This window comes from Palaemon carinicauda, chromosome 22 (genome assembly GCF_036898095.1).
Source record: "Palaemon carinicauda isolate YSFRI2023 chromosome 22, ASM3689809v2, whole genome shotgun sequence".
NCBI classification, from domain to species: Eukaryota; Metazoa; Arthropoda; class Malacostraca; order Decapoda; family Palaemonidae; genus Palaemon; species Palaemon carinicauda.
The window spans coordinates 30,997,769-31,024,430 of NC_090746.1; the positions used below are offsets into that span (position 1 = coordinate 30,997,769).

General features: G+C 44.6%; 1 protein-coding gene across 1 annotated transcript in view; it reads right to left on the reverse strand.

The window, feature by feature from the left end:
- LOC137616390 (dentin sialophosphoprotein-like) overlaps positions 1 to 26,662 on the reverse strand; it is a 379,565-nt gene that overhangs the window by 47,158 nt on the left and 305,745 nt on the right. The window contains exon 9 of the mRNA XM_068346092.1: positions 9,038 to 9,117. Within this exon, the coding sequence (XP_068202193.1) occupies positions 9,038 to 9,117 (80 nt within the window). The remainder of the gene's footprint in view (positions 1 to 9,037; positions 9,118 to 26,662) is intronic.

A 26,662-nucleotide genomic window follows, 5' to 3' on the forward strand; every position in this document is an offset into this window, starting at 1 on the left:
TCCCATTTTCGGGGCATCATGTTATACCTCCAAGGAGATATGACATTTGTTACCTCTCTCATTTTATTGCCATCTAGGCTATCCCAGTGCTGTTGCCATTTATTGCAAACCAATTTCTTGATTTACGTAGGAAATCATTACAGGGAATGGGATACCTTCTTGGCAGCATTCTTTACCAGTGAATCTGCCTTCTCATTCCCAGACACACCTACATGTGCTGGAACCCAACAAAATCGAACTGTTATACCTCTCCGTCCAATAATAAAAAGCCATTCTAAAATCTTTAAAACTAGAGGGTTATTAGAATTAAAAACTTCTATAGCTTGAAGGATACTCCTTGCATCACAAAAAATGGTAAAATATGGAAGCGGTTAGAGGAAGTGCACCTCTACAATTAAAACCATTACTATGTACTCCAAATCCAACGCCAGCATCAGATTTGGAACCATCAGCATATATAAAAATTGATCCTCTATGTTCCATAAAAAGAGACCTGGCTTCTAGGTCTGTCATATTCTCCTTGACTCTAATAAAGTATTTACAAAAAGATATCTCTGGTAATTTCCATGGAGGCGTTGATGATACCTTGAATGGAAGTACCTTACTTCTAATTATATCCAGAGTTTAATAATTGTTTCACTTGCAAGACATAGGGATGAGGAGATTTTGGGTGTAACTCAAAGTATGTTGGGTGCCTTACAAGGCTTGCAGTCTGGAAGGCTAAAGAATTAGGGAGTCTTTGCAATCTAAACCAATACCAAATAATGGAAGACATTCGGTAAAGGTCCAAAGGCAACTCTCCAGCATAAACAAGGAGACTTGGAAAAGGTGAGGTTCTAAATGCTCCTGTGGACAATCTAATACCAGCATGATGTATTGAATCTAATATCTTTAATTGGCTTGGGGTGGCTGAGGAGTATATTTCACATCCATAACTAATTTGGGAAAAAATCAAGCCCTTGTATAATTTTAAAATAGTATTGCGGTCTGCCCCCCCATGATGTATGTGACAATACTTTTAAAAGATTCAGAGCCTCAAGACATTTAGCTTTTAATGCTTTTATGTGAGAAACCCATTAAGTCTACAATCAAATATCAAACCTAAAAATCTAGCTTCCCCTACACATGGGATACGTTGACTTTCAATGTATATATCCAGGTCTGGATGTGATCCCCGGATACGACAGAAATGTACAATAGTAGTTTTACTTGTCAAGAACTTGAATCCATTCATATTGGCCCACTGAATAATTTTGTCAATTGAGAGTTGCAGTTTTCTCTCATCCATTGCCATTTTAGCTCCAGCAAATGATATGGAGAGATCATCCACAAATAATGTTGAGAGATCATCCCGGGGAATGGCTGAGGATATCCCATTAATTGCTAGTGCAAAAAGGGTCACAGTCAGCATACTACCCTGAGGAACTCCTTCTTCCTGGCACTTACTCTCTGATAGAGTTTCCCCCACTCTCACTTGAAAAACTCTATGTGAAAGAAATGCCTGAATAAATAGCGGAAGCTCTCCTCTGTAGAAATAGTTGATTGGAGAATGGTAATTGCATTCATGGGAAAATAGTCGAGTTGACTAGTTAGGTCGTTCTTACTTTTTGTTCTTATTTTTGGTGTTCGGTCATGGACGGAAAGTAAACTGAATGATTGCCATTTGTTAATGTTAAAAATAACTTTTTAACTTTCCCCTTTTTGTATTCTAATTGAATTAATTAATAAATGTTAAACGTATTCCTTATAAGGAAACAGTTTTAATTTCCCGTCTTTATTTTTCAACGGTTGTTCGTGAGTTTCGGACAAAGGAAAGAAAACGGGAGTTGTTCACAAGTTTTGAGTCCAACTTGGCGTCAGTCTCTGTTGTATTACACTACCGGCCGAATCGTTTGAACGAGTGTTCTTTAAGCCCTTTAGTACTGAACTAAAATAGTTCGAACAAAACTACGAAGTTTGTTGATGCCATTTAGTGCAGGTAAGTTGAAGAAAAAAGACTTACCTTTTATTTGAATTGAGTTAGATAATTCTAACACCCGGGTTATCCACTTCTGAGGATGTCAGTCCTCCTATCCCATGTGGCACATCACGAGAAGAGGCTTCAGCGGGGACCAGTCCTCTATTAGAGAGGGGCTGCCTCTCTTAAGGTGGGCATACACTGGTCAGTGGGGGTAGTTAGCCTCTCGCACCGGCGACTCCAATGCCTGGCGTCACCCATTACCCGCAAATATGGGTGACTTAAAACCGGATCACTGGAGCCCTACTCTTAACAGACTTGGTCTGCACCTAATGGGGTCTGCGGAGGGTGATGGCGTCTAAATCTGTACAGGTTGAAATGGTATGACATGGTAGTAGGTTGGGCAGGGCACCAGCTACCCGTTGAGATACTATCACTAGAGTGTTATGGGGTCCTTTGACTGGCCAGACAGTACTACATTGGATTCTTCTCTCTGGTTACGGTTCACTTTCCCCTTGCCTACACATACACCGAATAGTCTGGCCTATTCTTTACATATTCTCCTCTGTCCTCATACACCTGACAACACTGAGATTACCAAACAATTCTTCTTCACCCAAGGGGTTAACTACTGTACTCTAATTGTTCAGTGGGTACTTTCCTCTTTGCAAGGGTAGAGGAGACTCTTTAGCTATGATGAGCAGCTCTTCTAGGAGAAGGACACTCCAAAATCAAACCATTGTTCTCTAGTCAAGGGTAGTGCCATAGCCTCTGTACCATGTCCTTCCACTGTCTTGGATTAGAGTTCTCTTGTTTGAAGGTACATTCCGGCACACTATTCTATCTTATTTCTCTTCCTCTTGTTTTGTTAGTTTTTATCACTTATATAAGAAATATTTATTTTAGTGTTGTTGCTGTTCTTGAAATATTCTATTTTTCCTTTTTTCCTTTCTTCACTGGGTTACTTTCCCTGCTGGAGCCCCGGGGCTTATAGCATATCCAGCTTTTCCGACTAGGGTTGTAGCTTAACAAGTAATAAAAATAATAATACCTCCTCTATTGGATGAAAGGTGGAAGAAGCTTTGAGGAGGCACCGGCATGAAGGGAGCTTAAGTGCCGGCTATCTGTGCAAAAGTGATCTTCCTGGCACCTTTCAACCCTGTAGACCATGAAAAAGTTGCACTGGCCATTGGAGGTCTCTGGGTGCCATAGAGATGGTCCAGTACAGTATCTTTGCCCTCTTGAGGGGCAACAGCAGGATTGATCGGGCCATTAATGGCCCTCATGTAAGACAGAACCTGCTAGAAGGCATAGTCATACTCCTGCTCAGCTTCCGTATATCTGGGACTAGCTGCCCTTGGAAGATAGTCCTCATTACCCGAGTCCTGGTCGTCCTCCACCCACAAGCTCTCACCCATAGGAGCCTGTGATGGGTCATAGTAATTTTCGTATCTCAAAACCGGTCTAGAAGACTTGGGAGCGTCTCTAGCTGTCATCGTTGCTTCTGAAAAAGAGGCCCAAAGAGACCTCTTTTGAGCCAGAAGGGAAGACCTTGCAATGCTGTTCTTAGAAATGGTCTTGGTGTCCTTGCTCTTCCTATAGGGTGATGGAACTCCCCCAGGTGGGAAGGTCTTGCATCCTCCCTACACCTGCTGGGAAACTAGAACACTCTTCGGGGAAGGAACCAGACGTAGCGCGCTGTTCCCGAGGAACAATCTCTATGGGAGAGAGAAAGCTGGAAAAAAGCAAGTTTCCTTAGTGATCTTCGCTGGACAAGAAATTGTTTGCTAACGATCGATCACATGCAATTACTTTCCAAAGGCAAGATTGAGACGTATCTTAAATCTATTCTTGGACAGGTAATGTATGCTTAGGTCCAACAACGAACCAGTAACGCAGACTGGAGAGGCTGGACAAATATATGCGCTAACACTGCCAGGAGCTGTTGAGGAGAGTTGACTCTCACTAGAAAGGATGGATACAGATAATGTAAGTGCGCACTACCAAACTAGCCTGCACTTGAGGCAACAGTAAACTGAAGCTCTGCATGCTACCAAACTAGCGCGCACTTGAGGCAACAGTAAACTGAGGCTTTGCTTGTTAACGAAATAGCGCACACTTACACGCTGGTGAGAAGGCTCTCGCAAACTTGGCATGGTTACTAAGATAAGCAATCTGAGTTGCTCGCAGACAAAGCTCACACACTGGGTCCGTAAAACTCTGCATGACTTCCCTACAAAACTAAGGACTTTGTGAAGTACTCATCCTTATCCTACCCTCTACAAGGGGTTGGTGAATAACTTTATGTTGTTCCTTTGGATGGGAATGAAAAAGGCTGTGCTGTACTTGAAGAACCACCATTTCTCCCTCGTAAGAGATTGAAACAATGAGGCACAGGTTCCGAAGTGCTTGGCCTCACAAAGCAAAAGTCCATGAGCTTTGTTGTTCCCAAAGAGGCGCAATGTACGGAATAACACCAAACAGTTAAAGCCTAAGAGTAAATTCTCCTTCAAAAGAGATGGAAACCATGAGGCACAGGTCCCGAGGGATCTGGCCTCACAAAGCTCTAAGAGTTTTATTTTATCCAAAGGCACGATGTCGACAATAACCATGAAGAGTTAAAGCCTACAAGATTTGTCCATGGGAGAGGCAGCGGCCGCAAGCGGTCGGCAGTTGTCACCATCTGCAGCAAAGACCAAAAAAGGAAGTTGCAAACGAGACTCGTTTTGTACCCTGAGCATACATCGGCAATGAGCAAGAACCGCAAGCAGTCACCTAACTCCTTCATCGCCAAGGTCTGAGGGGGTTTGCTACGAAGAGCTAGGGAGGGGCATGGATAGATCCAATTCCCATCAGAGAAATCTCACAAGGGAAAAACTACTCAAGCGAAAGCATTCTCTCCCCCAGGCAGGAAAGGCGATCAACTCCTTTTGCTGCTGTAGGCAGTTCTTCCTGCTTGCAAAACAGTGGCTGGTGGAGGGTAACTCTCCCTCGGAAGAAATAGTTGCCCAACAACTGTTTGAAGGTTGACATCAAATGTTGCCTGTGAAACATAGCCGAAGCTCGTTTCTGGGTTCACCCTGAAGGGGTTATCGGACAAGTGACTTTGAGGAGTACTTGTCAGCAACTGGTCACACTAGCCCGCTGAAGCAGAGCGAACATCTGGGCAAGCAAAAGTTGAGGCCAAAACAGTTGAGTGGGCACAAGACTCTTTGGGTCAAAGACCTTCGGAGCTTTGGGGAGGATATCTGCTCCTGTCGCGTGCCCAACTGCAAGACCTCTTGTTATCTTGCTTTGCAGAGGAACCTGTGAACCCCAAAGGAATGTAGTTCTGAAAAAAAAAGGATATTTGAAACTTTAAGCCAGTTGCTTTTAATCGTAAACCAATTAAAAGGTTTTGACGGTTGAGAAAGACTACATCTCTACTCTACTGAGCTGAAATAAGAAAGTGACATTTGTTTATTGGCGCCCGTGTGAGCATGGTAGTTTGTCCAAACCCCCCCCCCCCTGCTAACTAGGGGAGGGTAGTTACACTTTGAAGAACTTTAATAGCTGGTTTTAGCTTGAGCCAATATAATACTCCTATGTAAAGAGCCTAAGGTTTGTATCTGGTGTCGGAACAAACTGTACTTTATAACAGGAAAACAATGCTAGAAGAAATAAGTCTTTTGTGATAAATGTGTAATGCATGGGTTAAGAGTAGAATAATGAATCTTACTCTTGGTTTTTATCTTTAATGATCCCACATAATAAAAAATGCAACCATTACAGTATTTAGGGAAAGCACAAAATCTGGAATGGAAAGATATCATCTAGGTTAATGTGGGTAAGGGTTAGGTTGGATAAGGAATGTTGGGCTTTTGTCAGTGCGTATGGGTCAGGTTGTGAGAAAAGAGAAGAAGAGCGGAATGAGTTCTGGAATGAATTAACTAGGTGTGTAGAAGGACTGGGTAGAAAGAATTATGTAGTTGTCATGGGTGACTTAAATGCTAGAGTGGACACTGGAGAGGTAGAAGGTGTCGTTGGGAAGTATGGCGTACCAGGTGAAAATGAGTGGTGAGAGACAGGTAGATATGTGTGTTGAGCAAGAGATGGTGATAACTTCGAGCTTTTTCAAAAAGAAAGATAAAAACAAGTATACATGGGTAAGAGTGGCAAATGAAAGAGTGGTAGAAAGGGCGTTAATGGATTATGTGTTGATAACTAAAAGAATGTTTGGAAGATTGAAAGACGTGCACGTGTTTAGGGGTATGGCTAACGGTATGTCTGATCATTTTTTGGTGGAAGGAAAATTAGTTGTAGCAAAAGTGTGGGGAAATAGAGTAAGTGGATGTAAAAGGGAGCTAGTGAGGGTTGAAGAGCTAATAAAACGGGGGTAAAAAGTAAATATCAAGAAAGGTTGCAAATGGCATATGACGAAGTGAAAGAGAAACTGGTAATTTAGAGAAGGAGTGGAAGTTAGTAAAAGAAAATTTTGTTGGGATTGCAAGTGATGTGTGTGGCAAGAAGTTTGTTGGAGGCAGCATGAGGAAGGGTAGTGAATGGGGTAATGAAGGAGTGAAGGTAAAAGTGGAAGAGAAAAAGAGGGCTTTTGAAGAATAGCTGCAGAGTAATAGTGTAGAGAAGTATGAAAGATATAGATAGAAAAATGTGGAAGTAAAGCGCAAGGTAAGTGAGACAAAGAGGGCAGCTGACCTGAGGTGGGGTCAGGGATTGGGTCATTCATATGAAGAGAATAAGAAGTTTTGGAAAGAAGTGAAGAGAGTAAGGAAGGCTGGTTCAAGAATTGAAGAGACAGTGAAAGATGAAAATGGAAGGTTGTTAAAAAGAGAGGCGGCAAGGAAATGTTGGGCAAAATATTTTGAAAGTTTACTGAATGTTGAGGATAATAGGGAGGCAGATATAATTGCTGTTGCAGGTGTTGAGGTACCAGTGATGGGAGATGAGAATGAGAGAGAGATTACAAGAGAGGAAGTGAGGAGAGAACTAGATGAAACGAGAGTAGGAAAAGCATCTGGTATGGATGGTGAGAGCTGAGATGTTGAAGGAAAGGGGTGTGACTCTACTTGAATGGTTGGTGAGATTGTTTAATGTGTTTTGTGTTGTCAATGGTACCAATAGATTGGGTTTGTGCATGTAGTGTACCACTATATAAGGGTAAGGGAGATGTGCATGAGTGTTGTAATTCAAGGGGTATTAGTGTGTTGAGTGTAGTTGGAAAAGTGTATGGTAGAGTACTGATTAATAGGATTAAGGATAAAGCAGAGAATGCAATCTTAGAAGTACAGGGTGGTTTTAGAAGAGGTAGGGGTTGTATGAATCAGATTTTTACAGTTAGGCAGATATGCAAGAAATATTTAGCAAAAGGTAAGGAGGTGTATGTTGCGTTTATGGATCTGGAGAAAGCGTATGATAAGAGTTGATAGGGAAGCAATGTGGAATGTGATGAGGTTATATGGAGTTGGTGGAAGGTTGTTGTAAACAATGAAAAGTTTCTACAAAGGTAGTAAAGCATGTGTTAGGATAGGAAATGAAGTGAGTGATTGGTTTCCCGTGAGAGTGGGGCTGAAACAGGGATGTGTGATGTCGCCGTGGTTGTTTAACTTGTATGTTGATGGAATAGTGAGAGAGGTGAATGCTAAAGTGCTTGGACGAGGATTGAAACTGGTAGACGAGAATGACCATGAATGGGAGGAAAATCAGTTGTTGTTTGTGGATGATACTGTACTGGTTGCAGACGAAGAAGAAAAGCTTGGCCGATTAGTGACAGAATTTGGAAGTGTGTGTGAGAGAAGGAAGGTGAGAGTTAATGTGGGTAAGAGTAAGGTTATGAGATGTACGGGAAGGGAAGGTGGTGCGAGGTTGAATGTCATGTTGAATGGAGAGTTACTTGAGGAGGTGGATCAGTTTAAGTACTTGGGGTCTGTTGTTGCAGCAAATGGTGGAGTGGAAACAGATGTACGTCAGAGAGTGGATGAAGGATGCAAAGTGTTGGGGGCAGTTAAGGGAGTAGTAAAAAATAGAAGGTTGGGCATGAATGTAAAGAGAGTTCTGTATGAGAAAGTGTTTGTACCAACAGTGATGTATGGATTGGAGTTGTCGGGAATGAAAGTGACGGAGAGACAGAAATTGAATGTGATTGAGATGAAGTGTCTAAGGAGTATGGCTGGTATATCTCGAGTAGACAGGGTTAGGAACGAAGTAGTGAGGGTGAGAACGGGTGTAAGAAATGAGTTAGCAGCTAGGGTGGATATGAATGTGTTGAGATGGTTTGGCCATGTTGAGAGAATGGAAAATGGCTGTCTGCTAAAGAAGGTGATGAATGCAAGAGTTGATGGGAGAAGTACAAGAGGAAGGCCAAGGTTTGGGTGGATGGATGGAGTGAAGAAAGCTCTGGGTGATAGGAGGATAGATGTGAGAGAGGCAAGAGAGCGTGCTAGAAATAGGAATGAATGGCGAGCGATTGTGACGCAGTTCTGGTAGGCCCTACTGCTTCCTCCGGTGCCTTGGATGACTGTGGAGGTAGCAGCAGCAGGGGATTCAGCGTCATGAAGCTTCATATGTGGTGGATAACAGGGGAGGGTGGGCTGTGGCACCCAAGCAGTACCAGCCGAACTCGGTTGAGTCCCTTATCAGGCTGGGAGGAACGTAGAAAGGAGAGGTCCCCTTTTTTGTTTCATTTGTTTGATGTCGGTTACCCTCCCAAATTGGGGGAAGTGCCTTGGTATATGTATGTATGTATGTATAAGATCTCTTTATTTAGGTATATCAGTATGACACCTGTGTAACCCTTCCAGCATATAATGTTTAAAAGAGAATGGGGATGATTGGATTGTACTGCTTAAATTGAGCCAGCTGGGACCAGGGAGGCTATTCAGAACACAGTGGCAACTGAGGAAAACCAATTTTTTGTTGTCTTGTAACTAATGTCAGTTTCTCAATTGCTTAAATAAATGTAATTTTGCTTTACTGTATTTTTACTCTCATTTTTGCTCTTTAATACTTATAAAAGCTTATATTTTACTGATTTACCTATCAATGTAGATGTACTACTAAAGTATATACGGTATGGTGACTTACCTTAATTCGGACACCATCACTTTTTATCACTGAATTTGCTTTATCTTTTGAAATTGGGGCACATCTAAACATTGCTAATCCTGAAAGGTTAGGAGTTTTAGTTACCTAATTTCAAAAATATGAAATCTTAAGCCATCTTGAACAAGCATAAAAGTTCCATTACATTTTCACAAGCAAAAATAATTCAAAAGGAATAAATTAAGTACCACAGTCATTATTTTCCTCATAAACATGTAAAATCTAGTTAGAAAAATAACTTGAAAAGAATATTTTCTTCGTAAACTGTATAAATGAATGTATTAAAACAGAAAAATTTCTGACGAGATATGCTGTTCTGTGAAAACAAACAAGTTGTATATGCAAAGGTATATAATATGCATTTTGCCATTTCTAATACTATCCAAATATTTATAAATACTGTATATGCCTTCAAACCTCAGTTCTGTTTCGTGAGAGAGCTGCTAGTTCTGAGATTCTGGAACCCGAGGCCAAAGCTGTTAGAAATAAAGTCTTCCTAAGAAGAGTGATATAGGAGCAGGATTCGTTGTCCGTGTCGGAGGCCAGTTTGAGGACATCATTTAGAGACCAAGAGACCTTTTGAGGACGAACCGAAGGTCGAAGCCTAGCACATGCTTTTGGAATAGATGAGAAATAAGACTCCGCCAGGTTAATGTTAAACCCAACCAGGAAGACTTTCCTCAGAGCTGACTTAATGGTGGATATAGTGCTAGCTGCTAGGCCTTTGTCAAATATGGACCTAAAGAAGGAGATGGCTAAATTAGGAGTCATAACCGAATGGTCTGAAGTCCTTAAGAAATCCGCTAGTTTCTTAACCGCCGAATCATATTGGCGAATCGTAGAGTCCCTTTTGTCTGATTCTATAAAGAGGACATTATCTGGGTCGATGTTTGCGTCCCTAACGCGCCGCAAACTTCATGAAATCCACAAAGTTAGGGTTTTGGCTATCCTTGAGGAATCTGACACAGTCCGAGTTTGGACCACCTGGGTCAGTTTGGGGAATGGGATCCGGAAGGGACGGAGTTTCAACTCGAGGAGGAGAGGAAACCAACTGCTGTTTGGCCAGTGAGGTGGAATTAAAGCTACTGCCCCGTTGAAGGAGCGGAGTTTGTTCAAGACTTTCAGTAGAAGATTCACTGGAGGGAATAAGTAGATCTTCTGCCAATGGTTCCAATCCAGGGTTAATGCGTCCATGGCATAAGCCTGAGGGTCCAGGTTCGGTGTCACATAACATGGGAGTTTGTGATTGAGTCAGGTCGCGAATAGATCTACCTGGAGACCTGGAACCAGCCTGAGTATCCACCGGAAGGAGTGCATGTCCAGGGACCACTCCGATTCCAGTGGGCTCGTCCTGGATAATGAGTCTGCTATCACATTCTGGACTCCTGCTAGGTGAGTTGCTGACAGGAACCAGTCTTTGTCGGCTGCCAAGGTGAAGATAGTGACCAGGATCTGATTCAGGTTGGGTGATTTGGACCCCCCCCCTGTTGAGGCAGTGGACTACGGCCGTGCTGTCTGAGACTACTCTGATGTGGGTCGACCTCGGAGGGGAGATTCTCTTCAGGGTCAAGAACACCGCCATGGCTTCGAGAACATTGATATGGAACTGTCTCATGGCGGGTGACCAAGAGCCCTGAAACATCTGATGTTGGGAGTAACCCCCCCATCCACTCAGAGACGCGTCGGTATGAATTGTCACTTGTGGAGAGGGGAACTGTAGAGGAACCGACTTGGAGAGGTTCCTCCGATCGGACCATGGTTGTAGTCTCATTTTCAAGACAGAGGGGATCTTCGAGGTCTTGTCTCTTAAAGGTATTGTCGCTCTCTTTCTCCAAACTCGATTGATGTCTTTGAGTTTGGCTTTTAATAGGAGATCGGTCAGTGAGGCAAACTGGAGAAGGCCGAGGATTCGTTCTAAAGCTCTTCTGGACACCTGTTTGTGTTTGAGAAAGTTCCTGACCTTGGAAGCTATCTCCCTTACCTTCTTGGGAGGAAGGGAGAGCTTGTGCTTTGAGAGGTCCCAACGGATGCCTAACCATTCGAAGTGGCTTGATGGCTGTAGGCAGGACTTCCGGAGGTTGACTTGGAAGCCCAGTTTGGCGAGAAAATGGAGTACCTTCGACGTAGCTCTGTTGCATTCCTGGTGTGACTGGGCCCAAATGAGCCAATCGTCCAGATAGGCGACGATTTGTATCCCTTGGTGTCTGAGTTGCTCGAGCACCGTCTCCCCCAGTTTCGTGAATACCCTGGGGGCAATGCTGAGACCGAAGGGCATGACTTTGAATGCAAAGGCTCTCTTGCCGAGACGGAAGCCTAGGTAAGGAGAGAAGTTTCGAGCTACTGGGACATGATAATAGGCATCGGTAAGATCGATAGAGGTGGTGACAGCCCCACGGGGAAGTAAGGTCCGTACCTGAGAGATAGTCAGCATACGGAACTTGTCGCAAAGGATGTAAGAGTTGAGCTTCGACAAGTCCAGAACTACCCTCAACGCCGACGAGTCTTTCTTCGGGACTGTAAACAGGCGGCCTTGGAATTTCAGGGATCGAACCTGCTTGATTGCTCTCTTCTTGAGTAACTCCGCGGTGTACTCTTCCAGGATGGGAGTGGGTCTCTGGAAGAAGGTCACCGGTGGAGGAGGGGATTCCTGTGACCATTTCGAACCCAAGCCCCTTGATATTATGCTGTGAGCCCATGGACTGAAGGTCCAATGGTCCCGGAAGTGATAAAGTCTCCCTCCTACCAGCATCACATCATTGGGAGGGAGTGAACTTAGGGCCCCTCCCTCCACGGGAACCCCTTGCTCTAGGCCCGCCGCGTTGGCGGAACTGTCCTCTACCTCGGAAACTCCCTCTTTGGTATCCACGAAAGGAACCGGAGGATTCGTAGGCAGGGTTGTATGCAGGTGAGGGCATCCAAGAGGGGTTGGGCTGTGTACCAGGGGGAGCAGCGAGGTAGACTACCTGCTGAGGAGGCGCCTGTTGTCAAGAAGTCGAGGCCGCGGAAGACTGTGGGGACGAGGTACCCCGGGCCGTCTTGTAAGGACTAAACCTCTGCTTCTTCTTGAAGAACGTGTGTCTCTGGGGTTCGAACCTCTTTTTGGCTGAGAGACCCCACCTTACCTGCAAATTCTGGTTTGCCCTCGCTGCGTCCTGAAGAACCTTATCCACCTCGGTCTGAGGGAAGAGGGTCTTACCCCAGCAGGAGGACGCTATCAGTCTGTTCGGCTCATGCCTGATGGTGGCCTCCGACAGAACGAACTTCCTGCAACTAACCCGAGCTGACCAGAAGTCATGGAGGTCTATTTGGTAGGATAGCAGCTGGTTCTTTGTGGCGACTCTGAACAGCGTTTCCTCTGGGTAAAGAGATGCTAGGGACTCCATGGAGGTGATGGATTGGAGGGACCTAGCAAGTCTAGTACGGGTCTCGAACCCAGTTTTGAGAAGGCTCTCTATTAATCTGGGAAGCTTCTCAGAGAAAAGAGTAGAGGCACAGTCCGGGTCTAGTTTCCCCACCGTGAAGGTAGAAGCCGCAGCATCCCAGGCTGCCGAGGTACCCGGAATAAGCAAATAGGTGGGGTCCGTCTCCTTGAGAGCCGGCATGGAAGAGCCTTCCTTGATGGCCTGTATAGTCAGCTCTGTGACTTTGTCTATGAGCGGCAAAGAGATGGAGGCCGCTGTCGTAAAAATAGTGTAGGCACCTTTGTGTGGGGTGAGCTTGGAGTTAATACACCCCCACTCTGATAGTGTTCTGGCCCAGATAGCCTGGGCCTGCTCTTTTGGAAATATGACCGTTTCCTTCAGTACCTTGTCCATACGGACCAATGCATGTTCCTTTAACCGTACAAAACCATTGAACGGGAATGCTAGGCCCGGGGGATAGAACTCCAGGTCCTCTAGAGGGCGGGTGCCTATGCCCTCCAGAGTTAGGGAACCATCTACGAATGGAGCATGCAAGGCAAACCGCCAAGGATTGTTTTTATCGAAGGGCGGCAGCTTCGATGCGTCTGGAGCAGAAGGGGGAGGAAACTGAGTTCCGGCGCGGATCAGAGTAGCCATCATATCCTTAATCTCTGTTATCGCACCAGAGTGATGTTGAACTTGATCTCTGACCAATCCTTTGATCAGTTCGATGGGGAGGAGATCAGCCCAGGGTACCTGAAAGCCATCTGTTGGTTTTTTCTTGGATTTGGTAGACTTAGACTTCTTAGGAGTAGTGGTTTTACGAGGAGCAATATGAATATCAGGAGCTGTCGAGGGTCCGGGGACCGGTGACGTTGATACTGGCAAAGCTGAAGTCTTATAAGTTCGAAGTGGCTTCACCTTGGGTCGTACGGAGGCAGAGGGATCCCGAGGAGAAGCCTTAGAGTTATCAAAACCTAGAAAGGAAGAGGTAGGAGAGGGAGTAGGAGAGAAAACGGTTTCCACCAACTCGGCACCACTTACCTGCTCGTCCCTGGGTTCTACGTCTATATCCAGACCCGCCACGTCCATCGGTACGAGGGGTTCGTCCTCCACGGAAATGGTAGCCCTGACTTCTTCAATTAAGGGGGCAGCGAGGTCAGGGGAGACTGCAGCAGTAGTCGAGCCTGGGAAGAGGCGGGAGGCCATGTCCCCATCGAGGAGATAGGGTGCGCCAGACGGGGCATTCCTGCCGAAGCCTGACACCCACGGACGAAGAGTAGCCCTTGCTGAACGAAGAGAGACATCATCGGCCTGGAAGATTTGCAGTGATTAGTGATGGAGGAGGGGGTTTGCCCTCCAAAATATACTGTGTATATCATATTCATGTCTATATTAATGTCTGCCAACGAGAAATAAGGAACAAAGGGAAAACCCACTTACATCATCGTTCAGTAGAATTGACGACAGCTCGTAACAGAGCGAGCACAAATCCGGGAACCAGACCGGGTATTGGGCCTGTCCCAGTTCCTGGATAAAGGGAATGGAGCAGTGTGCATGAGACCGGCAGAGGTCATGCCCAACGGGGTCGTTGAACGAGGCAGGGCATCCTTCAGCAGTACAACGGGCCTTCTGTAAAATAAAGGAGACATGAGTCTGGTGTTTCTTGAAACTCTGATAAGGGGATAAAAAACCTATTATTCTAGAGTTCCGGCACTCACTGAATTCCCTAAGCACCAATATTGCATTGACCTAACAACCGAATATTACTTTTAAGTTTATACCGCCCCATACCATTGTTGGCACTTTAATATTCAATTGTTTGTATATTTGTAATGCACCTAATGTCTGTTAATGACATAAGGATAATTAACTTAAAGCAATCCACCGACCTCCAAGGGTCGGGGAAGCAGTGACATGCCCTTAAAATAAATATAAACACCAGCCTTAGCTAAAGGCAAGGCAAATATAAGTGTGAAGTGTATGGGCGACCTCCGGTGAAGCCGGAGCTCCGGTGAGGCCGGAGCGTAATGAAATGTCCTGAATAAAGGAGCCTTAGCTAAAGGCAAGGCAAATATAAGTGTGAAGTGTATGGGCGACCTCCGGTGACGCCGGAGGATAATGAGATGCCCTGAATAATTCAATTGTGGCTAATAATTCAATTGTGAAAGATAAAAAGCTAAGCCGCAGCTAAAGGCTAAAGCTTAGATCATAGTAAAGTGTATTTACGATCTCCGGTGAGGCCGGAGGGAGAATAAAGGTCCTGAATAATTATTGTGAATAACAAACACAGTTGTAATAACAATGGCTATTGTGGATATGGTCATGGCCTGAGACCGGAGTAAGGGCCACCGGAGGGTCGTATCTAAACAATATGAAGCCCGTCCCATGTAGTAAACAATTTATAAATATAACAATAGAACGAAAGTCATTGAGAATCCCTCATGGCGGAGTAGAACTCAAGGCGGAGTGGAAAACGTTCATAACTACTCCCGAGCCGTAACGGGGAGAGGACGAAACACGGACCAAAATAACGCTAACAATTGAAAAGTCACGAAAAATAAATAACTCGTAAGTTATCATCCACCCAGAGGGGGAGAGGTGAGGGAGGGAGAACCCGTTGAACGCACAAAACGGAAAACAGGAAATCCGCTCACCCACCGGAGCTAAGAAAGAAAATGAGAGAAAGGGGTAACTCGTGACTGCGAACAGAAAACGGGGACCCCAAGCTCTCGCTCTCTTGGACACAAAAACAGGACTAAAAATCACACAACACTATTATAAACGTATAAAATAAAAATGTACATCCATATAACACTACGATCGAAGAATAGCATCTGCTAAAACTTAAAATAAATAGCACAGTCGAGTGACGAACGCCTCGGAGGGGCGGGTACTAAACAAATACAAAGCTAGATCGCTATCTCGTTCGTAGGCTGGACTTGCTAGCAAAAAAGTACCATGAGCATAAATACACAAAAAATAATAACGGTTCTAAAGGCATAAGGCCAGGGACTTAACCAAGAACCTAAGTGACAGAGTACTAAACGGGCAGACAAAGATGAATTCCCAAACAAGTGAACAAACAATGGCCGCCATGAAAGGCCAGACGGGAATAATGAAACAGACTATACTGGATATAAAACAAAAGTCCGGTACAATAAAAAACTGTCAAAACAAACTATGGTACTTAACATTGGAATGTGTGAAGATGGAGCTTCGGACATGACAAAATAAATCCACGATTGATAAAAAAGATCGAGAGCACCACAAAAAAATTCAACACTTAAGATTCCAAAAAGAAGGATGTTGTTCAGATGGCGCTCGCGTCGTGGCGTGGGTGGTGTGGCGCTGGGGGTTGGCTAGGGCCTTTGTATCAGCCCATCCCTTTGACGAAGGAATTAACTAAATGGAAGACAACCTGTGAATAGTGGATTTCACGCGCCTTTGCTTTATACACGACACCCAAAAGGTGCTCGTGCGAGGGTTGTAACCTCAGCATTCCATGCTTTTATCTTTCTCTGGTATAATTGGAAGGTTTTATCAGAAAAGATATATAAGAAGGACTCTTCACCGGGCACCACAGGTCGACCCAGAAATACTGTATATGCCTTCAAACCTCAGTTCTGTTCCTTTTAAAGTTTTATTTTTGTATCTCTATAAAATGTGCAATCAATACTTTAGTACTCTAAATTTACAGTAAACAAAGTTTATGAAAGTAAGGAGACCAACAAAAAACTATGTCCAGGGAAATGCATCAATATTGCTGAATTTACTAGGGAGAATAAAATTTCATAATCTTATGTAACAATGATGTTCAAGATTGTAAAAAATATACTGTACAAGTTTAAGGTTTTAAAATAAAAAAAATGTTTACGAGTAAAAAAAAAGGGGGGGGGGAGGAACAGCACCCTGCCATGGTGGAAGGACAGGTCTCAGGAGACAAATGTTACCCTGGAAACTCACTGGGTAGCAAGTGGCTGAATAGAGTGCAGGCACTGCTCAACTGCGGTTAAAATTAGGTAACCCTTTCAAAAGAAAAGAACTTTTTATTGAGTACAGTATTCATATGACCTAGAAGAGATTTTTAGGATGAGTAACCACAAAATGTTACTATTTTTGGAAAATCATATTACAAATGAAGTGCACAGAGACTTGGAAGTAGACTGAGATTTTAAAGATGAGACAGAAGATTGGGACGTACTGTGGAAAAGGCAGCAACAAAATATTAGATACAGAAGCAACAGGAAAAAACAAGAAGACATAAGCCACATAAAGGTTTACAGGCCGCTCATGAATGGCAGAGGCAAGGGACAGTGACACTGCCCTAGCAAGCAGGACAATGCCCTAGAGACTGACCCTATATACATATGATCAGCACCTAAACACCTTCTCTGCCCTAACTAGGACCAGGGAGGGCCAGGCAGACCTATAGGCTCTGCAAAAACACCCATCCTTAACTCATAGGATGGTGAGGTTGTAGCGACCAAAGAAGTAACAAGTTTGAGCGGGGATTGAACACAAGTCTGGCAATCACCAGGCAAGAACGTTACCAACAGGCCACCACAACCATAAGTATCAGAGCTGAGAGCAAGAAAATGACAAATTTGGAAGTAATTTGTATTTTTCCAAATACAAACCTGGAGCTATTTATTGGGATATTACTTTTTGTGAAGCTGAAAGATGAGCCATGAGAAGTTTAGCAAGGAATAACCATCCCAGCCACTAGTTAACAGGGGTGGGTGGGGGGGGGGGGGTAGCCGGTTACACCACTCACTCACACACCTGGGCTGAGCACCCACTTTGCTTTTGGGTAGGACTTTCTTGGGGGACAGGGATGGCTAGGCCAATTTGCATAAATAGCTCCAGGTTTGTATTGTTAAGAAAAATACAAATTACTTTCAAATTTGAAATTTGTTCCGACACTAAATACAAACCCGACACTATTTATAGGCATAACTTACCTCTTAGGAGGAGGGAAGTCCATGCCAACTGGCTTTGACAATTGACCCAGGGTTCTCTCCCTTTCGATATAGATCATAGGCGGTAGGAACCCTGCCCTTGCCAAAAAAGTTGTGCTCTGCACAATTAGCGGCCTGTGCAAGCTATGCATTCATGATACTAGCAATGTGGCTGGTCTAGTAACAGGATCTAGAGTCATAGGAATCTGAGAGTACTGAGACTTTACCCAATAGCCTCACTCCCAAGAGGTATTGGGGACATTACAAGTATTGTTTCTATACTTAGGTTATACAAGGGAAGTGGATCTTACCTGTAGAGTGGTGAGGTAGGCTGTGCTGAGTACCATAAAGCTGATTCCCCAGAGGGGAAGAAGGTGAAGGAAAGAAAGAAGCCAGTCATTCTACTCTTTCACCCCAGACTAACCCATGTAACCTCAGTACTCAACCCTCTGCTACTTGTCCATCAAGGAGCTTGAGGTGTTTAGACCACTTGTTGTGCAGCCAACAAAAGACCAATGGAAAACGTATTTATGTTCCTGGAGCTTACGTCTTGCAGGAAGTGGGTCGTCTGAAGCTTCCACAACCCCACTTGCAGTACTTGCACTACAGAGTAGTTCTTTTTTTAATGCCAGGGACGTTGCAATGCCCCTGACATCATGAGCTCTGGGTCATCGTTGTGGAGGAGGGTCAGGATTAAGTGCAAGGTCAATGACTTTGTGAATCCATAATGACATTTTTTTCTTTGTGACCCTCCTCTTGGCCTTTCCCATGCTGACAAACATTGTCTACACATGGGGGGGGGGGGGGGGGAGAGCTGCTGCTGTTCTTTTAAGTAACCCCTCAGAGTCCTCACTAGGCAAAGTAACAGTTGGTCTGGATCTTTGGTTACAGAACGAATCCCTTATCCCAGATTTTTGAGCCTTGGCAATAAACTTGGGGACGAAGCTAAGAAAAGCCTCACCCCATCCCCTTTAATTGGAAATGTTGTCTGATAAACCATTCAGTTCACTGACTCTTTTGGCCGAAGCCAAAGCGAGTAAGAACACCGTCTTTGGAGTAAGGTGGAAATCTGTTTTCCTGGTCTAATAGTTCGTAGGGAGCTACCTTCACAGACTGAAGGACTTGAAACATGATCCCAGGAGGAGGTCTAACCTTCAACTGGGGACAAGTCCTCTCATAACTTCGTATATGAGGAGATAAAGTTCCAACTAGGAGGATATATCTACTCCGTTTAGATTAAAGGCGAGACTCCAGGCTTAGCAGTAGCCTTTGACTGTCAAAACCAAGAGAAGCACTTCTTCCCAAAGGTATACAAGGCACTCCGCTATTGTTAGAATAGGGTTATCAAGGGGAGTGATACCCCTTCCACGATATCAACCACAGAAAACCGACGCTGAAGAGCATCTGTGGAGTCCAGGCATAATTTCTGCAACTCATTATAAAAAGCCTCTCTAAGTGATGAGATGCTGGAGAGTCTCCAAGCGTGAAGTCAAAGCAAAGCTACAGCTTTGTGGAAGATGTTGGTATGTGGTTGTTAGGAGTAGATTGTGTTGTGGAGGAAATTCCCTCGGAAGCTCTGTCTAGAGTTGCAGAAGGTCGAGAACCACTCTGCTTGATGCCATAGCGGAGCTATAAGTGTCATTAATAAGTTCTCGCTTATTCTAACTTTTCTCATCAGACAGAATGGGGGAAAAGTGTAAACACCATCACTGGAATGCATCTTTTTATAGAGCCTGGGGGTCAGAGACTAGGGAGCAGTAGAGCGGGAGCCTGAATTTCAGGGCCGTCGCGAATAGGTCCACAAAGTCAGGACTTTTTTGACTACTAGATGAATCAAAAACCTTTCAGAGCCAACTGAGTAGCTTTGCTCAGATGGTCTGCAAGCACATTCCTTTTGCCTGGAATGAAGCGAGCAGACAGGGCCACCGAGTTGTCTTCCGTCCATCTGAGTATCTCTACTGCTAGATGGTTCTCTAAGAGATTTATATGCTGGTACCTTTCTGATTCGGAACAAAGGACGGAGATGGTTTGATGCCGCATATGGACCCCCATCTTTTGATGCATCTAGAAAGAGCATCAGTTTCAGAGAGAGAGAGGGGGGGTAGAAGAAGTTCGATCTCTTTGCGGAGGTTCTCATCTGCTACCCACCATCTGAGGTTTGTCAGTTTCTCTGACTTTAGTTGAACCTCTTGCTTGATTGCACTGGGACTTAAGGTGCCAGTAGACCCATGATGAAAGATTTTCCCCTTCCAATCATTGGAAAATGGGAAGGGCACTGGACTACCTGGTCAATCAATTACCCCGTAGAATGGTCAACAATACCATGGGATTGTGACTGTTGTTCCCCTCCCATAAGGGATAGCAAGTTCCATTGAGTGGAACAAGTGACCTTGACTCTCAAGTGAAAGTCAATTCTCCTCAGTTCCTCAAGAGGGGCAAGAGATTATGTAGCAAGAAACATCTCAAGTCGATGTCAGACGTGCAACCGACTGCACAACTCTGCTATGAAGGGGGAGGATCCTGTCTTCCAACTACCACCATTCTAGTGGGGGTTGGCCGAATAAGTGTGATACAGATCGTTAAACCAGAGTAGCCAGTACTGTTTATGGTATTACAGCGAATTTCCTTAGCGATTGCTTTCGGACAAGAGACTGGTTGGTAACTACCGAATGCACCCAACTACTTCCAAAAGGTAAGACTGAGACATATCTTTAATCTATTGTTGGACAGGTATGTGCATAATTCCATCTACGAACCAGTAACACACCCTGGGGAGCCAGACGAACATACGGGCGTAGCCCACATTATAGTTGTGTTATAGTCGGTTGGAGATCATTGAAAATGTTTGTAACCATGAACTTCTCCTTCCTATGAAAGACGAAAAATGTTTGTATTTCTTTGTCTCTGATTGGTAAAAACTGGCAAAAGTATTGAATGTTCTCTTCTAAGAAAAAGGATTCACTTATGTGAAGTTTTTAGTCCAAGTTTTTTTTTTTTTTTTTTTTCTCCAAACTAAGACCTCTGATCGGAAAGATGGGAAGGAACTGCCTATGAAAGCAGACTGCATATGCCATATGACTGGTTATGGGAAGGTAGAAGAATAATGAATAACCTGGTTTTCCGTGAGGGATATAGCCATCAACACATAATTCATTACAAAGAAGTTCTAATTGTAAGATGGTCTATGGCCCTTGTCGGCAGAAAGATGTACATACATGCCAGACTGCGGTTCGCATGCGTATTCTTTGCCTCCAGGTAAACGTTTGAAAATAAATCTGAGCCCGCTTGCTGGAATGTGTGCGACGAATCGCAACGTTATTGCCCAAGGAATTTTTTATCGTCGACTAGCTGTACAGTTAGCCCTCCTTCTTTGTGGTAGTTAGATTACAGACACAGTTGCGAAAACGGGATTTTCACGAATAAATGCTGCCACAAGCACGTGCCTGAGCTGATTATTAACACAGTAAATACTGCCTAATAGTTTTAATTTGGTTTCTACAACAGTTTATAATCATATGTACAGGGTCAAGAACATTTGCACACATTTACACTATGTACTGGACACAGTAAGGTTACATTACAGTATTGTGCTGAGGTAAAGTTTACCGAGTCGTCATCATCCCCTTACTGTTCTGTATAGCATAAGTTATTCCTATCTAGTAATACAGTACTGTACTGTAACCTAATACTCACTAATACTGTACTGATGTCATGAAAGCTCAAAGGCTAAATGCGACGAGAGCCCGAAGACTCGGGGTCACGAGAACTCCAGGGTTCAGCATGACAAGGGTCCGAAGGTCCAGAGCCAGAGAGTCTGAACGGTCGCGAGAACCGAGAAGTTCGGAGCGACGTGATCCCGGAGAGTCTGGGTTACGAAAGCCCAGAGGCAAAATGTAATGTTAACCCAGAGGCTCAGGGTCACAAGAGCCCGACGGCTCAAACTGACGAAAACCCAAAGGCTTTGAGTCACAAGAACCCGAGGTTCAGTGTAACGGGCACCTGGAGGCCAACTGTCACGAGAACCCGAAGGTTCTGCGTAACGTGGACCACGAGGCCAAGGGTCACGAGAATCCGAGGGTTCTGCGTAACCTGGACCTGGAGGCCAAAGGTCACGAGAGCCTGAAGGCTCAGCGCGACAAAAGCCTGAGGGCTCAGGGTTATGAGAGGCCGATGGTTCCAGCATAACGAGGGTAATGAGAGCCCAAAGGCCCAGCATAACATGGTTCACGAGAGCCCAAAGGCTCAACACGAGCGTGAAGAGAACCCAAAGGTTCAGCATAACGAGGGTCACAGGAGCTCGAAGACTCAGGGCAACAAGGACCCGTAGGCCCATGGTTACAAGAACCCAAAGGCTCAGAGTTAAGAAAGGCAGAAGGCTCGGCGTAACGAGTCACAAGAGCCCGGAGGCTCGTGGTCACAAGAGCCCAAAAGCTCAAGGCAACGTGAGTCACTAGAGCCCGAAGGCTCGACGTAATGAGGGGCACGAGAACTCGAAATTTCAATGCAACGCAGGTCACGAGAGCCCAAAGGCTCAACGTAACAGGGGTCACGAAAGGCCAAAGCTCTACGCAACGTGAGTCACAAGAGCCCAAAAGCTCTATTAAACAAGAACCCGAAGGTTCCGGGTCACGAGAGCCCGAAGGCTCAGCGGGACATGGACCAGAAGGTCCCAGGTTACAAGAGCCCAAGGGAAGGCTCGTTGGTACGCAGGCCCGAAGGCTCACAGTGGCCGCCATGAAAACCTAAAGGAACTACATGTCTTGAACCCGAAAGTTCAAACAGGCGTCTCCTTACCGCAGGGGCAGGAGAACGCCCAGGGTGACGAGGGGTCAGAAACTCCTCCACCTGACAGACCACCGTAGGGGAATGTCTAGCAGATTCCTCCAGAGAGGGAATCTGCTGTCACAAAAGCTGATCACAAGCTTTCTCTCGCAAACAAGGGGAATCCTCTCCCGAAGGAGGACATCGCCTAGGACCATGCTTTCCCTCAGACTTGAGGGGAGAAGCGCAACCGTAATTCATATGCTGGTCACAAATTACTCTCTATCATGCACAAGAGATTTGACCTCCTGCAGGAGGACTTGCCTTGGACTTTGCTTTCCCCCAACCCCAGGGGGAGAAGTGCAGTCTTTGGCAATGAGATAGCAGCTTCTGATCTTCGTCGAGCTGTCAGCAATTCTCCCTGGAAGTGGGAAGGTTGCTAAACAACTGATGAAAGGAAGCTCTCCCTCAGAAGGGATAGCAGCCCAACACCTGGGGAAGTTAACTCTCCCTCGGAAGGGAAAGTTGTCCAACCCCTGGAGGCGAATCTCCTGACAGCGCTCTCTGCTTCCCATCAACAAACCTTGTTCAAGTTGAAGGTCGGCGTTGAGCGCTACCCGAGAAACGTAACCGAGGCTAGTTTCAGGGTACACCCCTTAGGGATTCCCCAACTGGAACACCCGAATGAACCCAGAATGCCACTGCCCTCACTCCTACGCTTGAGCATGAGGAACGATGGAAAGCTAAAGAGTGAAACAGAGACTGTACCACTATCAACAGGGACTTTGACCCATAACGAAAAGGTTATTACCAGCAAGCTGATCAGGAGCTGCCACAGGTAGGGAGCTCCCTTCAGCCCATGACTGTGACGGGGCAGGTACGGCACATTCCACAGGAATGAACGGATCTGCTCTTCTACGTCGGCTGACATAGCTGAGCGAAGAACAACAACATTGCTATCTGAGGAAATATAAAAACTATGAAAGAAACTCTCAGGAGGATCACCTAACCTGTATATGGGAAAGGGGTCCACCAAGAAAACAGATACATAAGGACTGCACGCTCTCTTCGCCGGCCGTTATCGTCGAGACGAGAACGGGGAAGAAGAAGAAGAAAAAAAAAATTCAAATCAATAATCCACTAAAAAACAAGACTTCTAGGGAGAAAATTCAACTCTCATGGGAAAGAGGGGTTCCCCAAAAGGGAGAGGACAAGGTAAAGACTATACACTCCCTCCACCAGCTAAGTAAGGCCGTTGGCCCATAGCCGTAAGATGGAGTGCGGAGTCGAGCTGAAAGAATTAAATTACAGACAGTCATTATTTCAACTTAATTACTTTAGAAACCATTCCGGAGCGCCACCTAACCCACAAACAGGAAAGGTGTTCCCCTGCAGAGGATCTGCCGGCCATCCACATAGAAGGGAGAGCGGCGTAGTAAGGGAGAAGGAGTATCAATGACGACTCCCCTGCAGCAGAGACCGAGTCCGTACTATGCTGTCACACAATCAGCAACTGCAATAAAAGCTTAAATGTATATAAAAACATAACAACTGTGTTTTCAGATGTGTATATAAAACGTGAACATAAGTTGAAGAATAAGAAAAACAGAATTAACTGTTAAACACTTAAATGGCAAATCTTAATGGGGGGAGAGAGCGTTAACGTATGTCCTCTACCAAGCCAGAAAGCAAAGTGGGTGGTCAACCCAGGTGTGTGAGTGAGCAGGGTAGTCGGCTAGCCCCCACCTCTCCCGCTAACTAGTGGCTGGGGTGGCTATCCCATGCTAAAATTCTCATGGCTTGCCTTTCAGCTTTGCCGAAAGTAATATCCCTATAAATAGCGTATGGTTTGTATTTAATGTTGGAACAAACTTATTTCATGATAAATAAAAATTCAAAGGGAAAACCGGATGATCATGGTATATAAAGTACATGTATATTTAACATGAGATAAAATTCACATATTTTGCTGGAAAAAAAAATTTTCTTTGAGAATAAAAACACCAATATTTCTAACTTGACCAACTTGAAAAATTTTGGAATGAAATATCTGTTGTATAATGGCCAATGGATAGGTTTCATTCACAAGGGGGAGGATGGCAGAGAGCTACTTTGTACAGATCCAGTCTAGTAAGAATGGTGCTCAGAAATATAGCATACAAGCATCAATGTCAGATCCAGCATATAACAGCGCAAATACTTCATCCCCAAGTAAGGGAAGGAATTAAGGAGCAGAAGAGCTAGCTATTTTCCTTACAGACTTACATCAAATCCATTACCATTGTGAAAATATTTTCTGATCCAGATGAGAGCTGGGCTGGCTATACAACTGTTGCCACCACCAGGTCATGAACAAAAGAACCTAAGGGTCAACTCCCTTGAAAAGAAGACAGTGAAGGTTGTTTGGCACTTCGAAACTCCTTCATCACCTGTCGGACTGTAGATTCTTTGTAGACTTTGGTTTGACCTGGTATCACGACCCCTTCAAAGGTCAAAACATAAGCTCATGATTGTCTCAAGAAGCCACAGAGACTCCCATGACACCTCTTTCTTGGTTCCGCCAGTACAAAGAAAGAGTTGCTGACACCCAAACCTGAAATATTAAATCTTCACCGGATAGCACAGCAGAGCCCTTATGGGAGACAAAAGCCTGTCCTCTTGATTACCACTCGACAATTCATGAAGGAGAGGGGTGGAGGTCATGAACCAGGGTTGTGTGACAACGGGTTCCTTGTTTGGTAAAAAAATTCAAGCTCAAAATTAGGCGGTTTTCTTCCAACCTTCAGAGATGAACAAGAGAGTGTGTGCAACTCAGTAACTCTCTTCACCAAACCTGCTGCTGGCAAAATGACAACTTTAAGAGTTATAACTCTGATGACCTTCTCAAAGGCTCATACAGGGCACCCATAAGAGACATGAGAGCACAGGCCATATCTCACTCCAGGGGACTGAGGTAATTTTGGTCATAGTCTACTCAAGACGACTGACTGATTTTGGGGGGAGAGGAAAAAATTATGCTTCAAATACACAAAGTTCTTTAGGAACTTGGTCTCCTGATCAACTTGGAAAAATTAAGAATAATTCCAAGAAGGATATATCAGTGGCAAGGTATTCACTGGAATATGTTAAAGCCACTCTAAGCCTAACAAAAGTATCTTGGCAAAGAATTCTAAGCATGGACAGATTCTTTCTATCAATCTGCTCCTCCACCAGACGGTAACTGGAGTAAATCTTGGGCCTTCTTCAGCTTGCCTCATTAGTCTACCCACTATTAAAGATCAAGTTAAAAGTCCTCATTGGATATGGAGAAGAGCAGCATGGAAGGGGTTTCAAGACCTTCAGGCTCAGTTGCCCATACATTACTAAAGAATGCTCAGGGCATGGACCACAATAAATCCCTTTTCCACATCGGTCCCTCCCTGATTTTCATGATCCTTCAAACATATGCATTCCAGTCAGGTTGGGGAGGTAATTCAGAGAACTGTGTTCAGGAAATGGTCCCCTCAGTTTACAGCATTTCACATAAATATGATGGAACTGATGGCAGTCTTCCTGACAATAAAGAGAATCAATCCACGAAAGAACTCTCATATAAGACTTTTCATAGATAGCCAGGATGCTGTCTGTTGCCTCAGGAGGGGGGGGGGGGGGATCCTACTTGAAAATTCTCAATGAAGTGATTCTTCCCAATATGATGTTCCCTCATGAGTGGAATTTGTTCCTCTCACTATTCCATTTGTACAGATATCTTAATGTTGTGGTGAATGTCCTATCAAGACAGACAGTCCTCCATATGGAATGTACCTTCTATCTGTTCTTTTCAGGAGATTCTCAAGTTAAGTTCCGAATATCTAAATAGACATGTTTGCATCAAAAGAAGCTTCCACTATGCGTAGCTCTGAATGTGGATTCTCAGGCTGTGGCAAAAGTGTTCTGAATCTGGATTGGAACAGATGATCATCAATCAATCTGTTTCCTTCAACGAGTCTGGTTTCGAAAGCTATGAATATCCTTCAGGATTTTTCAGGGACAGCTGTATTAGTAGCTCCACTATCACTAAACAGACCATAGTATCGACTGCTCCAGCAGTCTGAAATCAAGGTTACACCCATTTCGGTCTGCACAGTTATATCAAAAAGTAGGGAGTCGGACCATCTTTGCTTCTTCCTTTCTGACCCTTAACTTTCACGCATGTATCTTTTCTTGGCCTATGACTGGGTTGATCGAGTTTATGGTAAAGTTGAATAATTCCTACACTTCCCATAAATCACTCATGTATTGCTAAAAGCCATATTTTTACATTTTACAACTTTGGCCTCAGGAATAAGTCAGTGAACTTCCAGCCTTCCAGATATTAGTTAATTACTTGTACCATATTTACAGGTATCTTTTAATCCTACTTAAAAACAGGATCCATTTCATATATGGCCTTAGAGTTGGGAGATATTAACCTCTGTCCTCTGTCTATCCTGCTGCAATTGTAC